This window comes from Sinocyclocheilus grahami, unplaced genomic scaffold (assembly GCF_001515645.1).
Source record: "Sinocyclocheilus grahami isolate Dianchi unplaced genomic scaffold, SAMN03320097.WGS_v1.1 scaffold564.1, whole genome shotgun sequence".
Taxonomy (NCBI): domain Eukaryota; kingdom Metazoa; phylum Chordata; class Actinopteri; order Cypriniformes; family Cyprinidae; genus Sinocyclocheilus; species Sinocyclocheilus grahami.
In genome coordinates, this window is record NW_015505743.1 from 333,963 (window position 1) to 354,194 (window position 20,232).

At 40.0% G+C, this 20,232-nt stretch overlaps 1 protein-coding gene across 1 annotated transcript; it reads left to right on the forward strand.

The window, feature by feature from the left end:
• Positions 1-13,656: 13,656 nt before the first annotated feature.
• Positions 13,657-14,603, forward strand: LOC107556307 (uncharacterized). The gene is made up of 2 exons (XM_016239383.1): positions 13,657-13,959; positions 14,163-14,603. Exons 1-2 carry the CDS (start codon positions 13,702-13,704, stop codon positions 14,589-14,591), a joined length of 687 nt encoding a protein of 228 aa, XP_016094869.1. The 5' UTR covers positions 13,657-13,701; the 3' UTR covers positions 14,592-14,603.
• The last annotated feature ends 5,629 nt before the right edge of the window (positions 14,604-20,232 follow it).

The window sequence follows — 20,232 nt, forward strand, 5'->3', positions numbered from 1 at the left end:
AGTGGATGTATTTTGTTCATTGTTATACTTGGCTATATATATACAACAATAAAATATGAGTACATACTAACCTACTTAATCTGTTTTGGACCTTAAAATATACTGATTATAACTCTCATAACAATACAGGTGCTTTAAAACTGCCACGTGATGAATCAAAGTTCATCATAAGTTACCTAAACTGAATTACATTTGTATATTATATAAGCAGTGTAATTACAAAAAAAAAAACACAAAGCTAAATGAATGCAGTAAACGTTAACTGAGCAACATAAAATCCTATAGGCCTATGCACAGGGACTTCTGGGAACTATTTGTCTATTTTGTTTTCTTGTTTTGGTGCACATTAAGTGCAGTTGGAATTTAGTAATTTATTATTCTTCTTGCTAGGCCAAAATGTTTTTGATTGCTTAAGGCTTTCATTTTTGTGACTACTTTTTATTAATGATAAAAGCCATGATGCTGTCCAAGCCTGCAGAGAGGAAGAAGTTTAGACGAATATCACCTCATTCATTTTTATCAGTGAATGAAACATGTACAAATCTTAATTTAATACTCGTTCCCTGAAAACACGCTGTGCACCCACTGCATCTTGCCACCAGCAGTACAAGAACAAATAAACTGTCTGACCCTGTAATTTATCAAAATGCTTATTTTGGCTGACACAGCTCCTGTTTGCAGCAGTTTTGCATAAAAAAGATGCAAGACTTTTTATGTCATATCTACTCCTGTACAGCTCAGCGATTCTCTGCTTAATGCTGCTTAAAGCAGAGAATCATGAAAATAATCGATCACAATTTCCTCAAAAATATTGAGCTGCACAACTGCTTTTAACATTGATAGAATTGTTTCTTGCACACCAAATCAGCATATTAGAATGATTTCTGAAGGACCATGTAACACTGAAGACTAATGGCTGCTGAAAATTCATTTCAAAATATTTTAGAAATTATTATAATACAGTGCTTTTCACTTTTTAGAGAATCAACCTACAGACAGTTGGTCTGTGCATAATAAGCTGAATTCATTGTTTTACATGGGAAAAATAATCAGCTTTAAGGCTTTTATACAAACCTTGCCCTCCCATATTCTTAACCCAATATCAATCTCTCAAACTGCCCAACAATTGCAGAGTGAGTTCTCAAGCATTTTGATATCTGCTGAGCCCCAAGGCTTTGTCTGTCAATTTATTAATTGTATTGTATAGTCTCTTGGTATATGATTACTAAATTAATAATACATGTTGTTTGGAATTACGAGAAATGTTTCTTTCCAGACAGCAAAATCTTATTGCTTTAATCTAATATTGCATCTCTCATCCTTTGACAGCAAAACAGAAGCAACAACAAACACACAGCTAAATGACAGACTAGGGCTGGACGATATGGCCCAAATTGATATCACGATATATTTCTTAATTTCGGTCGATACGATATAATTCCGATATCGATATGAACACTATTTATCTGAAATAGAAATCTTTTGTAACATTATAAATGCCTTTATCATCACTTTTGATCAATTTTAAGCGTCCTTGCTAAATAAAAGTATTAATTTCTATAATTTCTTTCCCAAAAAAATTATAAAAATGATACTGAATGGAATAGTGTATAATGTTACAAAAGCTTTTTATTTCAGATAAATGCTGATCTTTGGATCTTTCTATTCATCAAAGAATCCTGAAAAAAAAATTACTCAACTGTTTTAAATATTGATAATCAGCAAATCAGCATATTAAAATGATTTCTGAAGGATCATGTGACACTGAAGACTGGCGTAATGATGCTGAAAATTTTTCATTTTAAAATCTATTCAAATAGAAAGCAATTTTAAAATAGTAAAAATATTTCAACATTTTACTGTTTTTGCTGTACTTTGGATCAAATAAATGCAGGCTTGGGGAGCAGAAGAGAATTCTTAAAAAAAAAAAACATAAAAAATCTTACTGTTCAAAAACGTTTGACTGGTAGTGTAGGCTGATTATTCTTATAGGTTGAAACAAATGTGCTTCAGCCAGAAAAAAGGGTATGAAAAGTGCTCAGAGTCGCTGCAGAAAACAAAAAAAATTGAACAACAACAAAACCTGGAAATGTTGCTGGAGATGGGCTTATTGAAAATGAAAACTCATTCTCTGCCAGCAGGAGGCGCTTTTAGAGTGATAAAACTAGCGGTTTCTCCAGTAATGGCTGTAATCACAGCAGCTCCGCTCATGAATGCTACTTTATCAGATCAAATGAAAATGCCATCGAAACTTTTCTGAAGACAGTGATACATTTCTGATCCAGAGATACATTCATATAAAACACCCGCGCTGTGTTATGATTTTGAAACGTGCAGTGCTCATGTTTATTCAACGAAGTCAAACGCCACAAATAAATCAATGTTTGGGAAACTGGTAATATCGAAATATCGGAAATGTGTTTAAAAATCATATCACCGTTATTGAAAAAAATTATATCGCGATACATATTGATATTGAATTATTGTCCAGCCCTATGACAGACATGTGCAAAACATTACAAAACATCATATAAGGGGCACATATGAGTACATTCATTGCTTACGCAACTAGTGAGTGTGCTGTGTTTAGACCTGAATAGACTGAATCTGACAGTAAATTGAGATTGAGTGCAAAAGAAAAAGAAACATTAGTACCTCTTATAAGCAAGAAAGACCTTGGTGGAAAGGATGTGCTGAATTTTTGATTATAGACCCCCATTTTATATATAGACCCCCTTCATAATCTTCTCTTATTAGACTACTAAGACCCTTCTAGCCAGTGTCATTTGTTTGATGAAGAATATAAAACCTTCTACTGATTGAATCTGCTGGGAAAATCATAGAAACCCACTGCAGAGAAAAACAGATGAGAAGAGGAGGAGAAATATGATTCCATTTCATGTTCACTTTGCTTTCTTCGAAAAACAGTGACATTTTCTTGAAATGTCACTGTCACGGCTCTCTTCATATTTACACAGATCAACATCTATTTTGCTCTAAAGGGCACATATGACAATGACTCTGCTATTAATGAGATATAAAAATAGGTCATATTTAAAGGGGTCATATGATGCTCCTAAAAAGAACATTATTTTGTGTATTTGGTGTAATGAAATGTTTATGATGTTTAAGGTTCAAAAAACTTTGATAAAACTTATTTTCCACATACTGTACATTATTGTTTCTCCTCTATGCCCCGCCTTTCTGAAACGCGTAGATTTTTACAAAGCTCATCGGTCTGAAAAAGCGAGGTGTGCTGTGATTGGCCAGCTATCTTGTGCGTTGTGATTGGCCGAATACCTCAAGCGTGAGACAAATGTTACACCCCTCACCCCTCACCATATTGTGATGATGCCCTGTCAGGCTGGAGCGATGATTCAAAAACATGAAAACCCATTATAAACGAGGCATTCGTTGCATCCAGTGGGTACATAATTATGGATTATAATGACTTATACTGCGTCTTATGCCGCGTAAACCTAAAACCATGTCTGCATTTGTGATCGGAGAAATGACAAACAACAAGCCTTACTCTACACTGCCCAAAAAACTCACTTTAAATATAAAAAATATAAAAACTCTTTAAATATAAAAAACGTACTTACAGTCTTTGAGTCAGAACAGCCGGCATTGTAGTCTACTCTCCCAGGATCAGGAAACAATCCTCCATAAAATGTGCTGCACACATCTGAATATTTGAGTTGAAGTGTTCTGGAACAGTGTTGTAAATACAACTTAACCACTGATTTCTAGTCGTGTCCATTTTTGGAAGGCCAAACAAAGTAGTTTCGCTTTCACAACCAAACAGCGTCCCACGGCGGCCTAGAGTGAGCAGAGGCCGGGGGTTAGGGTGAGGAACGGCGGGAGGGTTAGAGTGAACAGAGGCGGCGGACTTGAGAATGGCATGACCGAAAGTGTCCGAAAGGACATGTGACGACCCCGGGCTGGACTCCGTTTCGTCCACGGTGAAAGCCGTTCCGGCGATCCACAGCGCAAAGTTGATGTATTTCCTCAGCAACCAGCACGGATCAGCTCCAGGCATGACGAAGCAGATATCGTCCTCTTTTGGAAGACCAAACAAAGTAGTTTCGCTTTCACTACGAAGCACACAGCATCTTTACAACATGGCGGCGGCAACAACAAAACTACAGCGAGAATAAAAGTTACGCCTTCTTTCTTTGCGTGAACATTTGGGCGGCGTTATGCAAATCTTCCCACATAGCGACGTAGACATGTGGGGGCGTGTTAGAACAAGCCGTTTTAGGTAGGCGTGGCTGACTCTTAACTTTTATAAAGAATATCTCTTTGGATTTGAGACTTTAGTCTTTGCAACTTTACAGATCTTCTTTTTACACCAAGAGCTTGTAACGCTCCAAAGAGAAAGGAAAAATTAAAATCGCATCATATGACCCCTTTAAGATCAGGTTATGCATCCTCAAGTCTTATTATTATGATAGTGTCTGGAAAATGTATGTGGTCTGCAACTTGTTTGCCATTATATTTGTGGTCTGTTATTAACGTTAAACTAAAACCATAAAAAAAATCCTTACTTGATAGAAAATACACATTAGCTAAAATAAACTTTTATTTCAGCTAGTTGCCAAGGCAACATTTCTTATTTTTAGTTTGTTTTTGAGTTATTAAAATAACTAAAACTAAATACATTTTAATTAAAAAATGTATTTAAAAAAACTGTATAAGTAGACATTCAAAAACAGTAAAAAAAATAAATAAATAACTAGAATTGAAATGAAAATATTAAAATAAAATCTTATTCAAAATATTAACAAAAAAATATTATTGTATATCAATGATAATAAAATAACACTGCAGCTTAAACTACTTAAATGTATTTTAAAGAAAAGGCCATTTGTTTGAGAACAATTGAGTCAAATTCAGTCTTAAATTCACAAAGAACATTTAGCAAAGTCTTTCTGGATCTGTATTTTTGCAGGTTTGTGTGTGGGCACAGCAGGGCAAGGGTCATGGAACTAACTAATAATGCGAAGAGACTGTTAAATACACCCACATGTATTTGAGACTTTATGCAAAAACCTTTGTAAAGTTAGTGTTACAGGGTTTGAAAACTTTGGCACTGTTTTAACACACACACTGCAACACCTTTCATCATTTTATTTATTGACACTTACAAACATACAAGTGTCCATTATGCCAAACTATTTTTTATTTAAGGAAGCATTTCTAATAAGGGGGAAATTCTTGTAATATTAAATATTTGCTGTTTTATTACACAGAGTAAATATGACAAAAATTATGCAGACATTGCAGGTAAACAGCCACAGCTAATCTTCTTATGAAATGATGTGACCGCTGTCTGAGCGCATTAATATTGTGTAATAGGGATAATGTCAGAAGAATTTTGTGAAATCCATCATCTATGAAATGGTGCCTTTGGCTGCATAAAGTCTGCACAGTAATTCTCAATAGCTTATACAGTGCAAGAGTGTATGAAAACATGAAGCAATTGGTCTCACTTGATGAAGCTATTCAGCTTCAAAAACACTCAATGATATAACAAAAATAAGCCACAGGAATAGTTCACACAAAAATGAAAATTTACTTAATGTACTCTTCCTCAGGCCATTCAAAATGTAGATGAGTTTGTTTCTTCATATGAACAAATTTTGAGAAATTTAGCATTACACTCTTGCTCACAAATGGATCCTCTGCAGTGAATGGGTGCTGTCAGAATGAGAGTTCAAACGGCTGATAAAAACATTACAATATTTGTGTAGAACTGTTTTGGCCCGTTTTCACTTGTAAATGGTGCTTAATCTGTGCATATTTCTCTCCTGATTCAGACCAGATGACTTTTTCATTGAAGAAAGCAGTAGAGGACTAATATTTTGTCCGAAAGCAACAGTTTAAAGTTAAAAACATCTTAATGATGGATTTGTTTATTACAAACACATGTTATTTATTCACTTCAGTACTGATGGACTAGGTGTCCATCCCCAAGACAAAAACAGAACTGTGCACTCTATGAGTCAGAGAGAGATGCAAGTCAGGGGGATTTCATTAAGACACAAATGGACTCCTGAGCAAAGGTTATATTCCTCCCCATAGCTACATGTACTGACAGGTATGCAATGATGAACAGGAATTTACATGGCTGAGAATTACAGTATATGCATTTTTTTTTGCGTTTAATGTCAAGGTGATTTTTGACACTTTGTCTCCTGTCACTCTTCCACCATTCAATAGCGAAACATTATAAGAAACTGATACTAAAAGGTTTTCTGTGAACTCTGAAGTCTGAGGTTTCAAAACATTATTATTATAAAAGGAAACGCATGGAAACTGTGTGTGATGTGAATTGTAAGAAACAAAGAGCATCTAGGCATTCTTGATGTGAAGATGGTGTTTACTGTGTTGTGAGAAAGTACTTTGGTCTTTTTAACTGATTTTCATCACCTATTTAGTGTATTTGCAATGATTTCATGAAAATTAAATTAATTATTAGGGTGTGCAACAAATGCTATCAATGTTTAAATACTTATATATAAATATGTTTTCTTGTTACAGTAATGACTGTATTTTGCTTTGCAGAAGAATTTGGGTGTAAATTCGCTTAATTGTTCTGAAAACAATGTTCTAAATGTTATTTTCCCCTAAAATTTCCCCCCCTATTTTTGGGGTAAAATGTGTCCTGGACATCTCTTTATGAGATTTGCCAACCCATATGTTGGGCTGCATCCAAGGGGGCAAGCACCGAGATTAATTGTAGTTTGAATCTGAATTTGTATTCCACAGGCAATGTAGTAAACTTACTCGAATGTGCACAATGTTGAAGTAAATTCACTACATTGCCTGTGGAATACAAACTGTAATTTAAACACCATCAGTATTCTTTAACCCTGACCCTGCTGCACTCCTGGACCTCCAGTTAGTTAAATATTCCGTTTACATATTCAAGTGTTCCTGAGGCTGGTATGTCCTTGATTTATCCAGTGGAAAAGTACAGATAATCAGAATGTCCAAAAAACAAATTCATTTCTCATGCCAAAGCTCCATTCATTCTGACTGAATCGCTGTATATTGGTTTGATGGTCAGGTTCATTTATTCACTTCAATTTAACATGCTTCATCTCTCTTATCAGCAGTGCAGTACTGTTAGATTAACTGATAAATTTAGCTCTTGTTTTTTCCCTGGGTTTCCTGAGAAGGCACCAAATGGAGTCAGATGTATTGATAAATGATTATCTGCTGGAGTGTGAACCAAGCACGATGTGAAACAGCCTGGTCTAGAACTTTTCATGAAGTCACTGAAGCAGGTGATGAGGTGTGAAAAAAATCAATCAATATCCTGTGGGAATACACTCATCACATATACGCTCAAACTCAATTATTCACTTCATATAAGTTTATATAGTTTTTTTTTTTCTTGTGGCGTTTCATGCATTGTAACACGTTTCTCTCCTCAAGGTTTCACAATGAAAGACTTGTGGCAAAAATATATATATATGCAAGTTACCCTGGATAGTGCATGGAATGAGAGAACAGATATTTTTCTGTCTCAAGAGCAGAAAATGACTACAGTTCTGCAAGGACATGTCTTTATCACAGCAAGCCTGTGTAAAATCAAGTGATTACAAATCACTTCCATGATAGAGATCAAACAAAATTATTTATTTTGTTATTAACACAAACCATCTGGTGTATAAATTATTAAATTGCAAAAAAAGGAAAAAGGTTTTAATGTAAAAGCATGAACATAATCTTTCCCAGTCCCTCTCTACCCCATCCCCAAAAAAATGCACATCACATTAATTGATGGACTGGAGTTGTGTGGATTACTTGTGGATTATTGTAATGTTCCCTTCCGAGGGAACTTAGAACTGCATCCTCAAGAGGTCGCTGGGGAACGCCTTCAGCGTGACCGGTGTCTGAAGCATGCATCTAAACACAGCAATAACATTGGCCGGTAAAAGCGATTATTCTTCTTTACCATGGCGAGCACTAGTAAGGCGTTTAAGATGACACACGATCTTTGCGTCGTTTGTTTGGTCGAAGAGCACATGCACGGTGTCTTTGAGGAGGCATTTTGCGTGCACTGCAAGCGTTTTCCTATGAAAAAGCTCCGCTCTCGTTAGTCCCTCTTTTCGAGGAAAGAGGAACAACCATCAGCTCCCCGTGGTTCAGGACCCTCCGCTGCTGAGGCATGGAGGAAAATGAGCTTGTGGGGATCGCAGATGGACCTGGCTGATGAGTTGAAAAAGGGTCTTTCCCTTTTGGGCTCCTCAGTCATGGACGAGAGTGAGCTGCTGGAAGACGATGCTATCTCTTTTACATCGTCTGATCCAGCGGCTAGTGCTCTGCTGGTTCCAAACCAGGATGAGCAGGAGATGTCAGATGAGGACGAAGAAGTCGAGACTGAGTCCTCCCAATCCTCCTGCCCCGAGTATGATGAGCTGCTTGAGGTTATAGATCGCGCCATGGCGAGGCATGACTTGCCGTGGAAGTGGGCCAAGGAAGTGACACCCTCGAGGCCGCCTCGACGAGTGTTTTCTTTCTAGCCATAGCCCTCCAGCTCAGGTGAGCCTTCCATTTCTTCCCGATCTCTATGTGGAGATCGAGAAGGCTTAGAAAAATCCATTCTTGTCTCGCATCCATAGATTCCAGCATACTAATTATGCCAACATCGAGGGATGCGTGAGAATGGTTATGAGAAGATGCCCCCTGTTGAAGAGACACTGGCCTGCTATCTCTCTATGGGGGAGACATCTTCTCTTAAGGCTCCCTCCCTGCTGTCCAAACCCCTTCAGGATACATCTCATTTGAATGGCAGGGCATACGCGGCAGCAGGTCAGGCTGCAGTCTCGTTGCATACCATGGCAGTGCTTCAGGCTTATCAGGCTGATCTGCTGAAAGACCTGGATAAGGGTCAGGGTCTATCCCCTGATGAGATGTCTGACTTGCGTCGCACCACAGATCTTGCTCTCCGTGCCACTAAGCAGGTGCCATTGGCAGATCCATGGCAGCCATGGAGGTTACGGAGAGACATCTGTGGGTGAATCTGGCGGATATTGGATCAAAAGAGAAAGGCTTTCTTCTTGATGTGCCAGTTTCCCCTTCTGAGCTTTTCAGCACTTCCGTCGAGATGGTGGTCGAAAAGTTTAAGGAGGCCAAGATGCGCTTGGCTGCCTTTAAATCCTTCATTCCACAAAGGTCCAGGTCTGAGCCTGAACACAAAGGGGTCCTGGCCCATCTCGATCTAAGGATCAGAGGTGGGCTTAGAAGACTAGTGTCGCAACTCACGCTCCTCCCCCGCCTGCGGGTAGGGCTCAAAAGGGGCGTGGGTCAAAGGGTGACGAGCAAGATTTGAGGGAGGTGATCCAGACTAGGTTTTCTCAATGCTCTCGTCTGGACCAGAGTAAAACCTGAGCCATCTACTCTCATCTTCTTCTCCCTAATTCCCCTAAAATGCTTCCCTCCTAACTGAGGTTAGGTAGGAGCCTCCTGCGCTTGCATTGCAGTCTCTTTTGCTGGGCCTATGATGTTTTGGCTAGTTCTATGTCTCATAGAACTATCTACTGATGGTCCGGACCCCAGTTCTCTTCAGATTTCGCCTCCAGCCTATATTCATGAGCCTGAGTCAAGTGCGGGAGCCATGGTTGGTGAGTACGATACATTTCATCTACTCTACTGCTAGTTTTTGTGTATTCAACACTAGCCTTTCTCTGCAGCGCTACTCAGACCTGTTCTGTTTTCAGATTTTTTAGGTCTGACCCCACCCCCCACACGCAGCCTGGGCTTCTGCGGAAGCCTCCCAGCATCAGGTCCCCAGTATAACACTGCAACCTCAGGACCTGCGGGTCCTTCTCGCGGGCTAGTACTCTTCTAAGTACATGCTTCGTGACATGCTCCCTATCCTAAACTGGCCAGGGTGCGCTACTCATCTCTCACCCTGAGGGGTCTCCTGAGATTTAAGTCTTTCCTTAACCATCATGCACGTTCTCTGAGCTAGAGCTCCTCTCGCTGAGGCGTTAAGGGGCTCAACAGGCCTGTTGGCCTAGACGGTCAGGCCTGCGGGTCATCCCTTTCACACTGCCTTTAGGGTCGAACCATTAATCGCCCCTCTGCGGAGTGGGCTTAAGTACTCTGCGTTCCCTGAGGTACAAGAGATTTGTGTTTCTGTGGGAAAACCCTCTTGTGTGCTTCTTCTCTGAGGAGCAGTAAGCTCTGTAAGCATGAATGGTTGTTTGGTCCCGCTATTTCTTCGGGTCTGGTTATATGTGACCCGCGCTCTCTATCAAGATAGAGAGCATGAGACGGTGTCCAGCCGCACCAGTGGACTGTCTCTTATTGGGCCCTGCTGGGTTACCCCTTCTAATCTAGCGCCTCCTTCTGGTCGAGCGGAGAAGTGCTCCCCTCACTGTGAGGGTTAGCTATGAGCCGCTCCCAGTATGTGCTGTAAGGGCCTGCCTCAGCTTGAGAGCCGAGAGTGCTGCTCCCGAAAACTCCATTTGCAACGAAACTGAGTGTTAGGCTTCTTTGGTCAGTTGCGTCTCTCTTGGGACCCTGTCGTTCCCTGTAGAAATGTGTGATCCCCTTCTAGCAGGATCCTGTTCTGATTTCTGATGTCCCATTTGCGATCTATCTGCTCCCCGAACATGGCTGAGCTCCCCTCTCTGCGGGAGGGTCCCTTTTAGCTCACCGGTCCTGGGCAGACTGTGTGAGTCCTCCTCTTGACTTGAGAGTTAGGTGCTCGGACCCTGGGCTATTGATCGCTTTGGTCGAGCTGGGTTCCTCTCTCTCCTTGCTAGGGATTGAACCCTTCGCTCTTGAGCTCCGTGGCAGTGACATCAGGTAGTTAGGCCACTTGCTGCCTCCCTGATAAACTGCCTCTATTTGGGTTACACCAGGCAGTGCTCCCCTCACCTCAGAGGGTTGTCTTTGAGCCTGCCGCTCCCGATTGAGCGTCTGTGGACTTCTCTCATCGAGTCCTGCGCTCGTTTGAGCTCCATTGAGTAGCAGTCAGGTTGTGAAGCCTCTCTCCGCCTCCCTGTTAAGCCGCTCTCCTTGTGGGTCGAGCTTAGCAGTGCCCTTGGGGGTTTCATATGAGCACACCCCTCTCGATCTGAGCGTCCGAGCCCCCTTTTGAAGTTGGGCCTCCGCTCTTTTGAGATCCAGATTGCTGTCATGCCAGGTGGCTGGGCCATCTCTTGCCTCACTGGCGGGTTGCTTGTTAAGTGATCTAGCTGTGCTCCCCTCACCATGAAGGGCCTCTTGCAACCGCGCTGCTCCCTTCTGGGCATCTGTGAGCAGATGCTTTGGAGTTTGTTCTGTGAGCATGCCACAGTCACGTAGGGCTCCTAGGCTGGTTTAATACAGCTTTGGTTACCCCTTAAGCAACAGTGTTTCTAAATCCATGCTATGGTAAGTGCACACGCTGAGCTTCTGTGCACTTTCTAAAATCCACATTGTGGTAAGTGTGCACGCTAAGTATTCTGCGCACTTTCTAAAACGCAGCTGTCAGCCTCATTCCCTGTCTCTGAGTTGGTTTAGGCCCCGGTTCTCACCTTGGGCTCCACTCAACTTATGTATCTCTGTTGATACATTTCTGAGCAGGGTGTTGCTACCAAAGACCTGTCGAGTCAGTTCTTTGAGCAGGTTTATTCAGAACCGGCGGTAGCCCCCCTGGATGGCAGGCCAGGGTCTGGTTTGGTTTTTAGACACCTGACCGTATCTCCTTAAAGGAATCTCTGTCTTCTAATTCCAAGCCTTGAGCTCTGCCCTAGGCTTGGGCTTCCTAGCCCAGCCCTTAACAGGCAAGTTCTTTAGGGTATGCAGCTCAGGCCCTTGGCCGAAGGGGATAATGTCACTGACAGCCGTCAGGCGTCCTTGGGGCAACTCCCATGGCTATGGTAGAGTTGGTACTTAGTGCTCACCGTGGTTTCTGGCATGCACTCCCCTCAGCATGACGGCGTGGGTATACCAGTCCCCATAGCGACCTCCTAGAGGATGCAGTTCGAAGTTCCCTCGGAAGGGAACGTCTCAGGATGTATGCTTCAGAAACTGGTCACGCTGAAGGCGATCCCCATAGCGACCTCTAGAGGACGCAGTGTCTCGTTCCCTTCTCAGGGAACCATGGTTACATACGTAACCTGAGACGTTTTTATCAGCTATTTTAACTTTTATTCTGATGGCACCCATTCACTGCAGAGGATCCATTGGTGTTGTTCTGATGACTAAAAAAAGGAAGTGGATGGCCTGAGGGTGAGTATTTAACAAACTGAAATTTTTAGGTGAACTATTCTGATTTGCAGAACATGAGTCCTAACATGTTTTCACGGTTAACAGCAAAGCTTTTTTATTTGGTGTAAACTTGCACTAAACTGGTGTTTTGACTTTGAATGTCAAAAGAATTTCAGTCTTTAAAATCGCTTTTTGAGACTCTGCTTTCCTTTTCCGTTCATCAGCGGAGCATTTTTAAATGTAGCATGTTTTACTTAAACATGCTCTAGACAGAAGTATTTGACCCTTCCAAGGTGTTTTGCACATGAACAACATATTTTTAATATGCTAACCAACACAATGACATATAAAGATGACATATATATGCACCATAATGTATGAGCATTAGAAGTTTAATATAAAGTATTAACAATAATAAAAACCTAAGCATGACATAGCTTTGGAAAAATATATTAAAGGTCCCATATTGTACACCTTTCTGGAGTTTTATTTGAGGTTTTGATGTCCTTAAGAATATACATTTGCGGTATAAGTACCAAAAACCATCTCAATATATTTTTACAGCTCCTCTCTCAGGAGCTCTGAGAACAGGTCGAGTTTGGTCTGTGTAATTAATATTCATGAGCCTCTCTTCTGATTGGCCTGTTGTTTTCTGAGTGACGCACGGCCAGGCCAACCACAGGTAACTAGGGTCAGCGACGACACTGCGCTAGCTGGAGGCAGCAAAACAAAGGGGAAACTGGAGGCGGCCCATTCAAACCAGTGCAGATTCGGCTACATAAGGAGCTTAAAATATCATCTTGTTGTGATGTTGGGTGCCAGAATCGACGTAATACAGCCTCAAATTAGAAATTTGATCGCATATCTGCTGCCACTGCCAGACAAAAAAAACGACGACAGCTGAGGTTAAACGCGATAAAACGAGCAGACTGGACAGAAAGGATCGTCAAAAATGCTCGCGTTTGCAGCACACTTCTTATCAGAAAAGGTTCAATAAAGTATTGTCTTTTGTTGTTATGGGTGCGTCTACAGATTTCTTGCATATGGAACCTTTATATAAATTACACACCTGCCTGTTGCCATGCACTATGAATTTGTGTGTCTTCGTGTGTACGTACCCACATCTTTCATTTAAAATCTTGAGCAAAGAGCAGGCGGAGGCTGCATGTGCTGACGTACAGCCAGTGGCTGTGAGAGAAAATCTGTTTGCTCTGAGCCTCTGAATCACACAGCATCTCTACAGAAGCATCTCCAACAAACAGAAGAGCAGCAGAGGATTTTTGAAACCAACATTTGTAGAACTGCAACATTTGTTAACTACACCTGCAGCTTTCAGATTCCTCTATTTCTATGTAATCCATTATCTGTATCATTTTTTTACTCTATAATTGTTTCTGCTTTGATTTTTTTTGTTTCCTCTTTAATTTCCATCCCTTATCTGCTATATGTTCTTCCCCATCTATTTATCTTTAAAAAATCCTGATGAACGACTCATATCTGCAGTTTCTTGAAGGGCAGAAACCTGCAAACAACACGTCTTTGCCTCCTAATGGCAGCACCATTGATCCTCTGGCAGGGGCGCTGTGCGAGCAGGTTCAGATCCAGGCAGAGGTTTTTCTCACCTTGGGTATTGTGAGTCTTCTGGAAAACATCCTCGTCATCTTGGCCGTGGTCAAAAACAGGAACCTTCACTCTCCGATGTATTTCTTCCTGTGCAGCCTGGCTGCCGCGGACATGTTGGTGAGTGTTTCGAACTCTTTGGAGACCGTTGTCATTGCCGTACTAAGCAGTCGCCTTTTGGTGGCCAATGACCATTTTGTGCGTTTGATGGACAATGTGTTTGATTCAATGATCTGTATTTCTCTCGTGGCATCAATCTGCAACCTCTTGGCGATTGCCATCGACCGCTACGTCACGATTTTCTACGCCTTACGCTACCACAGCATAGTGACCATACGCAGATCGCTGGTGGCCATCGCTGCGATCTGGTTGGTGTGTGTGGTTTGTGGGATCGTCTTCATAGTGTACTCAGAGAGCAAGTTCGTGATTGTTTGTCTGATCACAATGTTCTTTGCCATGCTAGTGCTCATGGCCACTCTCTACGTACACATGTTTCTTCTCGCCAGACTTCACGTAAAGAGAATCGCAGCATTACCCCCAGCGGCCACCAGCAACCCGACCCCACGTCAACGCAGCGGTATGAAGGGAGCCGTGACCATCTCCATCCTCCTCGGCGTGTTTGTGTGCTGCTGGGCACCATTTTTCCTCCACCTCATTCTGCTGGTTTCCTGTCCACACCATCCGCTCTGCCTCTGCTACATGTCTCACTTCACCATGTACCTGGTCCTCATTATGTGCAACTCTGTGATTGACCCACTCATCTACGCCTGCCGCAGTCTGGAAATGAGGAAGACCTTTAAGGAGATACTGTGCTGTTTTGGCTGTCAGCCTCCACTTCAGATGAATGTCTGATTTGAAAGGAGACTGATTGTACAAAGAAAAAGTTTACCTTGATGTACGATGCCAAAGCATGGTGATCATAATGAGGTTACATATCAAGAGATAAAGATACGGACAAAAGCAGACTCGTAGCATTCAGAGGAAAGGACTGGAAATTTGTTGAGCACTATCAAGGATTTGGAAAGCTCAGGTGCTGCAAGAAAATCAGAGAACTGGGGGTGGATCGAATGTGACCTATCGCTTGCTGAAAGGGCAGATCAGTTATGTGTTAGTCGTGTCTATTATGTGTATTCATTATGCAGTGGGGTCTGACAGTCTGAAACTAAACTGAAAATCTAGGATTTAAACTCATTAAAACCTTTCAGATCAATGCACAGTTTTAGGATTTAAGAAAATTTTATAAACGACGTGATTAACATTAATATTAAATACTTGAATTGCTGCATTATTTCTAAGTGTCAATTCAAATTAGTAAATTAGTGACATTGATCGTTTGACAGTTTTTCAAAAGCCGTTTTGGCAAATCGGTGGTGAATTTGTATGATCTTTTTTGTACATTTTCATATTATCTGCTTAGGGCCCACTGATGGTTAGGTTTATGGGGGGATCTTTATGCTTACAATTTTTTTCTAGAAATCATAAATTTTTGTACCAAGCAAATGGTAAAAAAAAATCAAGATTTGCCAAAACTTTTATCTCTGGATCATTTCAATTTATACTGGATCACATCATATCGAGTTCTATACAAACTTGAGGAGTTCATGCAAGCTCAAATGTTGATGTCATTAAAGCAAATTGACAAACCAAATAATAAAACCGATCGTTCGAAAATCATATAAATTTTTCATTTTCACTTTTCACTCAAATTATTAGACTTATAAAATAGATTGAAATGCAAAAATGCTATTAAGAAATGCAAAAAGGAAAAAAAAATTGAACTAGTGGTCTCACACTTCTAGACCTCACAGTACCTTATGTTCCAAATGTGTAGGCTATATATTTTGTTTTAGTTTAGTTTAGTGACTGTTCGAGCCATTTTGGTGTGTAAATGCATCTGCTCAAAGCTGCTGAAATGGAATCTTACTAACAGTCTGTGGTGAAACTTGCTTGCTGACATCAAAAACATCAGGGCACTTCCTAGTCTGACTTTTTGAGGTGTCACTCACTTTGTTGCTTCTCATAGTTGTCAGAATCAGATTCAGCTTGGACTGTCTCCAGTTAGCAACATTATGCAGTCAAACTCTGCCCAAAAGCTGCAGTCAGTATGAGTGGATCATTTAGCTGTCAAAGTCTCACATTTCTCTATATTGTTGCCTTTCAGTGGTGGAATGTAACTGGGGTCTCGCCATTTATTTTTTTGTCAGAGACTTAAGACAGCGGTATACATCAGATTTTTCAGATCAGATTCAAATCCTCTTCCTTCTCATTCTCAACACAAATGCTTTTAATGCAAAGTGCTGTTCTGTTATCATATTGACATTTAACTTGACCTGTAAGGTGAACAAAGATAAAAGAAATCCAAGACTCAGTCATTGCAAGCAATCTTTGTGTTTATCTACATAAGCTTTAAATGTCAATATTTGTTTATTATTCTCCCAGTGGAGTTACCTGCTTGTTGTTGAGTCTTATTACATGTCAGAAGAACTCTGTGTACTCTATTGTCCTGAATAAACAATTCTGCATTGCTCAAAAATGAACTATAACATGAGAAAAGTGGTCAAAGTCCTTCCATAATGATCCGTTAATTGTTACCTGTATGCAGCATACAGTAGAATTCATAAAACATTGGATCTTATGAAAAACTGTGCAATGAGCAGTTATAGGTTGGATTAAAATCTATGTCCTTCCCCTTGTGTATTTTAGAAAGAACTACACTATGAAATCATGTGAAATCTGTGAATAACACATACCAAAATGTATCCTGTTATGGATCCATTGAAGCATATGTATTTAAAATATAACAAATAAATAGAAAGAACTGGCTGCGAATGTTTATTTGGTAGATACTTTTATCAGTCAAACCCTTTGCTGAGCTCTACCAATCAAGCTACACTCTTAAAAATAAAGGTTCCAAAAGGGGCTTTTCACAGCGATGCCATAGAAGAACCAGTTTTGGTTCCCCAAAGAACCTTTCAGTGAACAGTTCTTAAAAGAACCATTTTTCTTAGTGTGAAGAACATTTTAATAATCTAAAGATCCTTTTTCTACTGTAGAGAACCTTTTGTGGAATGAAACGTTTCTATGGATGGTAAAGGTTCACCGTTGAACCATTGATGCCTATATTTTTAAGATTGTACAGAAACACTTAAAAGTAGAACGAGCCTCAAGTCACTTATCAATGAGGACAGTAGCTAATGACGTTAATGATCTTTCCTTCACACTTTCGGGACCTTAATTGTTGTAGTCCTGAAGCGAGAGCAGGCTGCATTCAGTGATTCAGATGATGTCTTGGAGTTTAGTATGTGTAATTGACATCCTTTATGCTGATGCAAACCACAAAGCAAATGTATGACTGAATAATGACACAAAATCCTGGACTTTTTTGTTCTGCATATCCTGTGCCTTTAACGCACAACAACACCACCTCCATTGCATTGCAGGGGGAAGGACATTGGGTACCTACACAAATCAGCTATGTTACTGAATATATGAGAGTTGGCAGAAATCCTATGGCAGTGATCTGAAAGATTCTCACTAGGAAAGAAATATATGCATATGAATGAGTCATTATTGTGTGCTTTGGGGCCCCCTGCAGCTTAATGAAAGAATCGCGTTAAGGAGAAATTCTCATCATGTGATTACTCACTTACAAAGTACCTGTGAGCACCAACAGCCCAGCGTCCACAATGTGTCACTCAAAGTGGTTTGGTTACCAACATTCAGAATTATTTTGTGCTCTGCAGAATATATATACAGTCATACATTTAGAGTTTAAAGGTGAGTAATTGTTGACAGTTTACATTTTTGGGTAAACTATAATTTGAATGTGAGTTCGTGCAGCGCTCAAGGTCAGTACTTGTCATTTCTCTCCCTCTTTCAGTTCTCTGCTTTCTGAAATGTTTTGAGATCCAAAATCTCTTTTTCACTCTGCAGAAGGAAGCAAACCGTCAAATTAAACTCTTTGTAGCTTTGTCTATTTGAGCTTTGTGGAACTAATTCATTTTTGATTTAAAGTGGTTTTGCACAGTTCTCAATTTGCTGGAACAGGATATTCAAAATGGAAAATAGTAGAAGAAAACAATTAGATTTGTGGGGGGGAATAAAGATACCGGAATGGAGCCAGCACGAATGTTGATTTGCTAAAAACAATACCTAAACAGTTTTATGTAGGTGGGTGACAATACATCCTCTTTTCCCCAGATATGTCTGGACGACATTTTTAAATTGAAATCGTTTGTCTCTTGTTTTTATACTTGCTGGAGGTATGACTAAAATGTAGTTTGACCAATAGCATGAAGGCATTAAATAATCGACCAGATATGGCCAGATTGTCCTACTGGACATGTGCACATCAATATTGCATCATTTTTGTCACAGTGAACAACAATGAATTACTGTAGGCTAGCTGCATTATTGTAAGGTTAGGTTTAGGGTTGGGGTAGGTGTAGACGTTAATAAAACACAATCTAATAGGTAGCGAATATACTTTATTGTTGTTTTCCGGACGTAGCTGTATCCCATGCACATATAATAATAGCTAGTGTATGAGAACTGTACGCCATATAGGAAAACAAAGCCAAAACCAGGACATTTTAGGCAATTTCTCAGATAGCACACCCACGTCTGCAAGATGTCTGTTAAAGATCGATTGATCTGGAAAGCATCTGCTGTGAACAAACATCTGACAGATGTCTGTAAGATGTCAGTTTTAGTTTTACATTCTAAATCATAAATATCTTAAAGACATCTAATAGACGTCTATTTGACATCTGATGCGTCTATAGGAAACGTCCTGTAGACCTATTGCAGATGAGCAAACACTTTAAAAATATATCCAGATGTAGGATGCGGACGTCAAATAGACATCTTCGTGATGTACAGGTGCATCTCAATAAATTAGAATGTCATGGAAAAGTTCATTTATTTCAGTAATTCAACTCAAATTGTGAAACTCGTGTATTAAATAAATTCAATACCTAGAATCCTGGCCAGGACATGTTCTGGAAAAAGAGGACATAGCCTATGGTCATTTTATGGCTAAAGGTTAAATTTATTTACTATTTATTTATTTACTTTATTTACTTAGGTGATGTCAAAAGAAAATGGACAGCTGTTTCATATGACGTTCTTTTAAATTGTGTAAAGAATACAAAGGCATTTTTTTTCTTTGGAGAAACATCCACCATGAATTGCTCACAATGAGACCAGCAATATACATCGAGTAAGTACATTTTGATTAATGTCCACAATCAGTCAACAGAAGAGGGAGCTACTGAGTCACTAATCGAGTGAATTGAAGACATAGCTTCGAATTTACTTCCATCATGGCCAACAACTTTATTATCCTTCCTGTAGCTGAAAATATTGTCCGTTAATAATTTAGATTTTGTTGAGCTACAAGGAACTGGTGCGAAATACATTAGAACACTAATATATGTAATAATACAGCTAATGTTGCAAATGCTTATTTAACCCGTGATATGTCTTTAAGCAGAGTGATCTGCAGATGACATTGGTCTTAGAGAAATGTTTTTGGCAGCTAAATCCTTGTTTCTAATAGATATGGCCTGGGGAAAGGCACTTAGCAAGTGGATTTAGGGGGATTGGTCCTTGGTTTTAATGCCCTCAGAACTGGCCTTCAGTGAGAGGGAAGATACTGGAACAGAAAGTGGTCATGCATGACTTTTTTTACTTTTCTGGAGCAATATAGATTTGAGGGTGGGGAGCTGGCTGCTGCTGATCCTCTCAGCACATCACATAAAGCATCTGCTTGTGTGAAATGATGTCAAGCTGGACCGGACAAACAAACTGATCCAATTATAAAGCTTTACCAGAGGTGTTTTGGGCACCACATATTTGTTTGCTGTTGCAGACAGGTAATACCCAGATGGTCATGCAATGTCCAAACCATCTCATACACTCAGAACTTAGCATTAAGTTCCCTATATGTCATTTTTCTTGTGGGGATGAGAGTGAGAAAACGTTTGAGAGTAAATGATGACAAATCTCTCTCTGTCCATCACATAAAGCTCTCATATGAGGCTTCAGACCAGAGTTATGGTGCTTTTGATTATTGGAGGTTGATAGATTTGGCCACCGTAAAAAGCTGTGTGGAGATTCTACATACACTCTTAAAAATAAAGGCATCTATGATTTCATGAAGAACCTTTAGCATCCATGGAAACTTTCCATTGCACAAAACGTTCTTTATAGCAGAAAAGTTTCTTTAGATTTTTAAAATGTTCCTCAAACTAGGAAAAAAAACAGTTCTTATGACTGTTCACTGAAAGGTTCTTTGGGGAACCTAAATGTTTTTTTGTTTTTCTATGGTATTGCTGTAAAACCCCGTTAAACTATTTTTACGATTTTATACATATGAGTTTCATGCCTTGA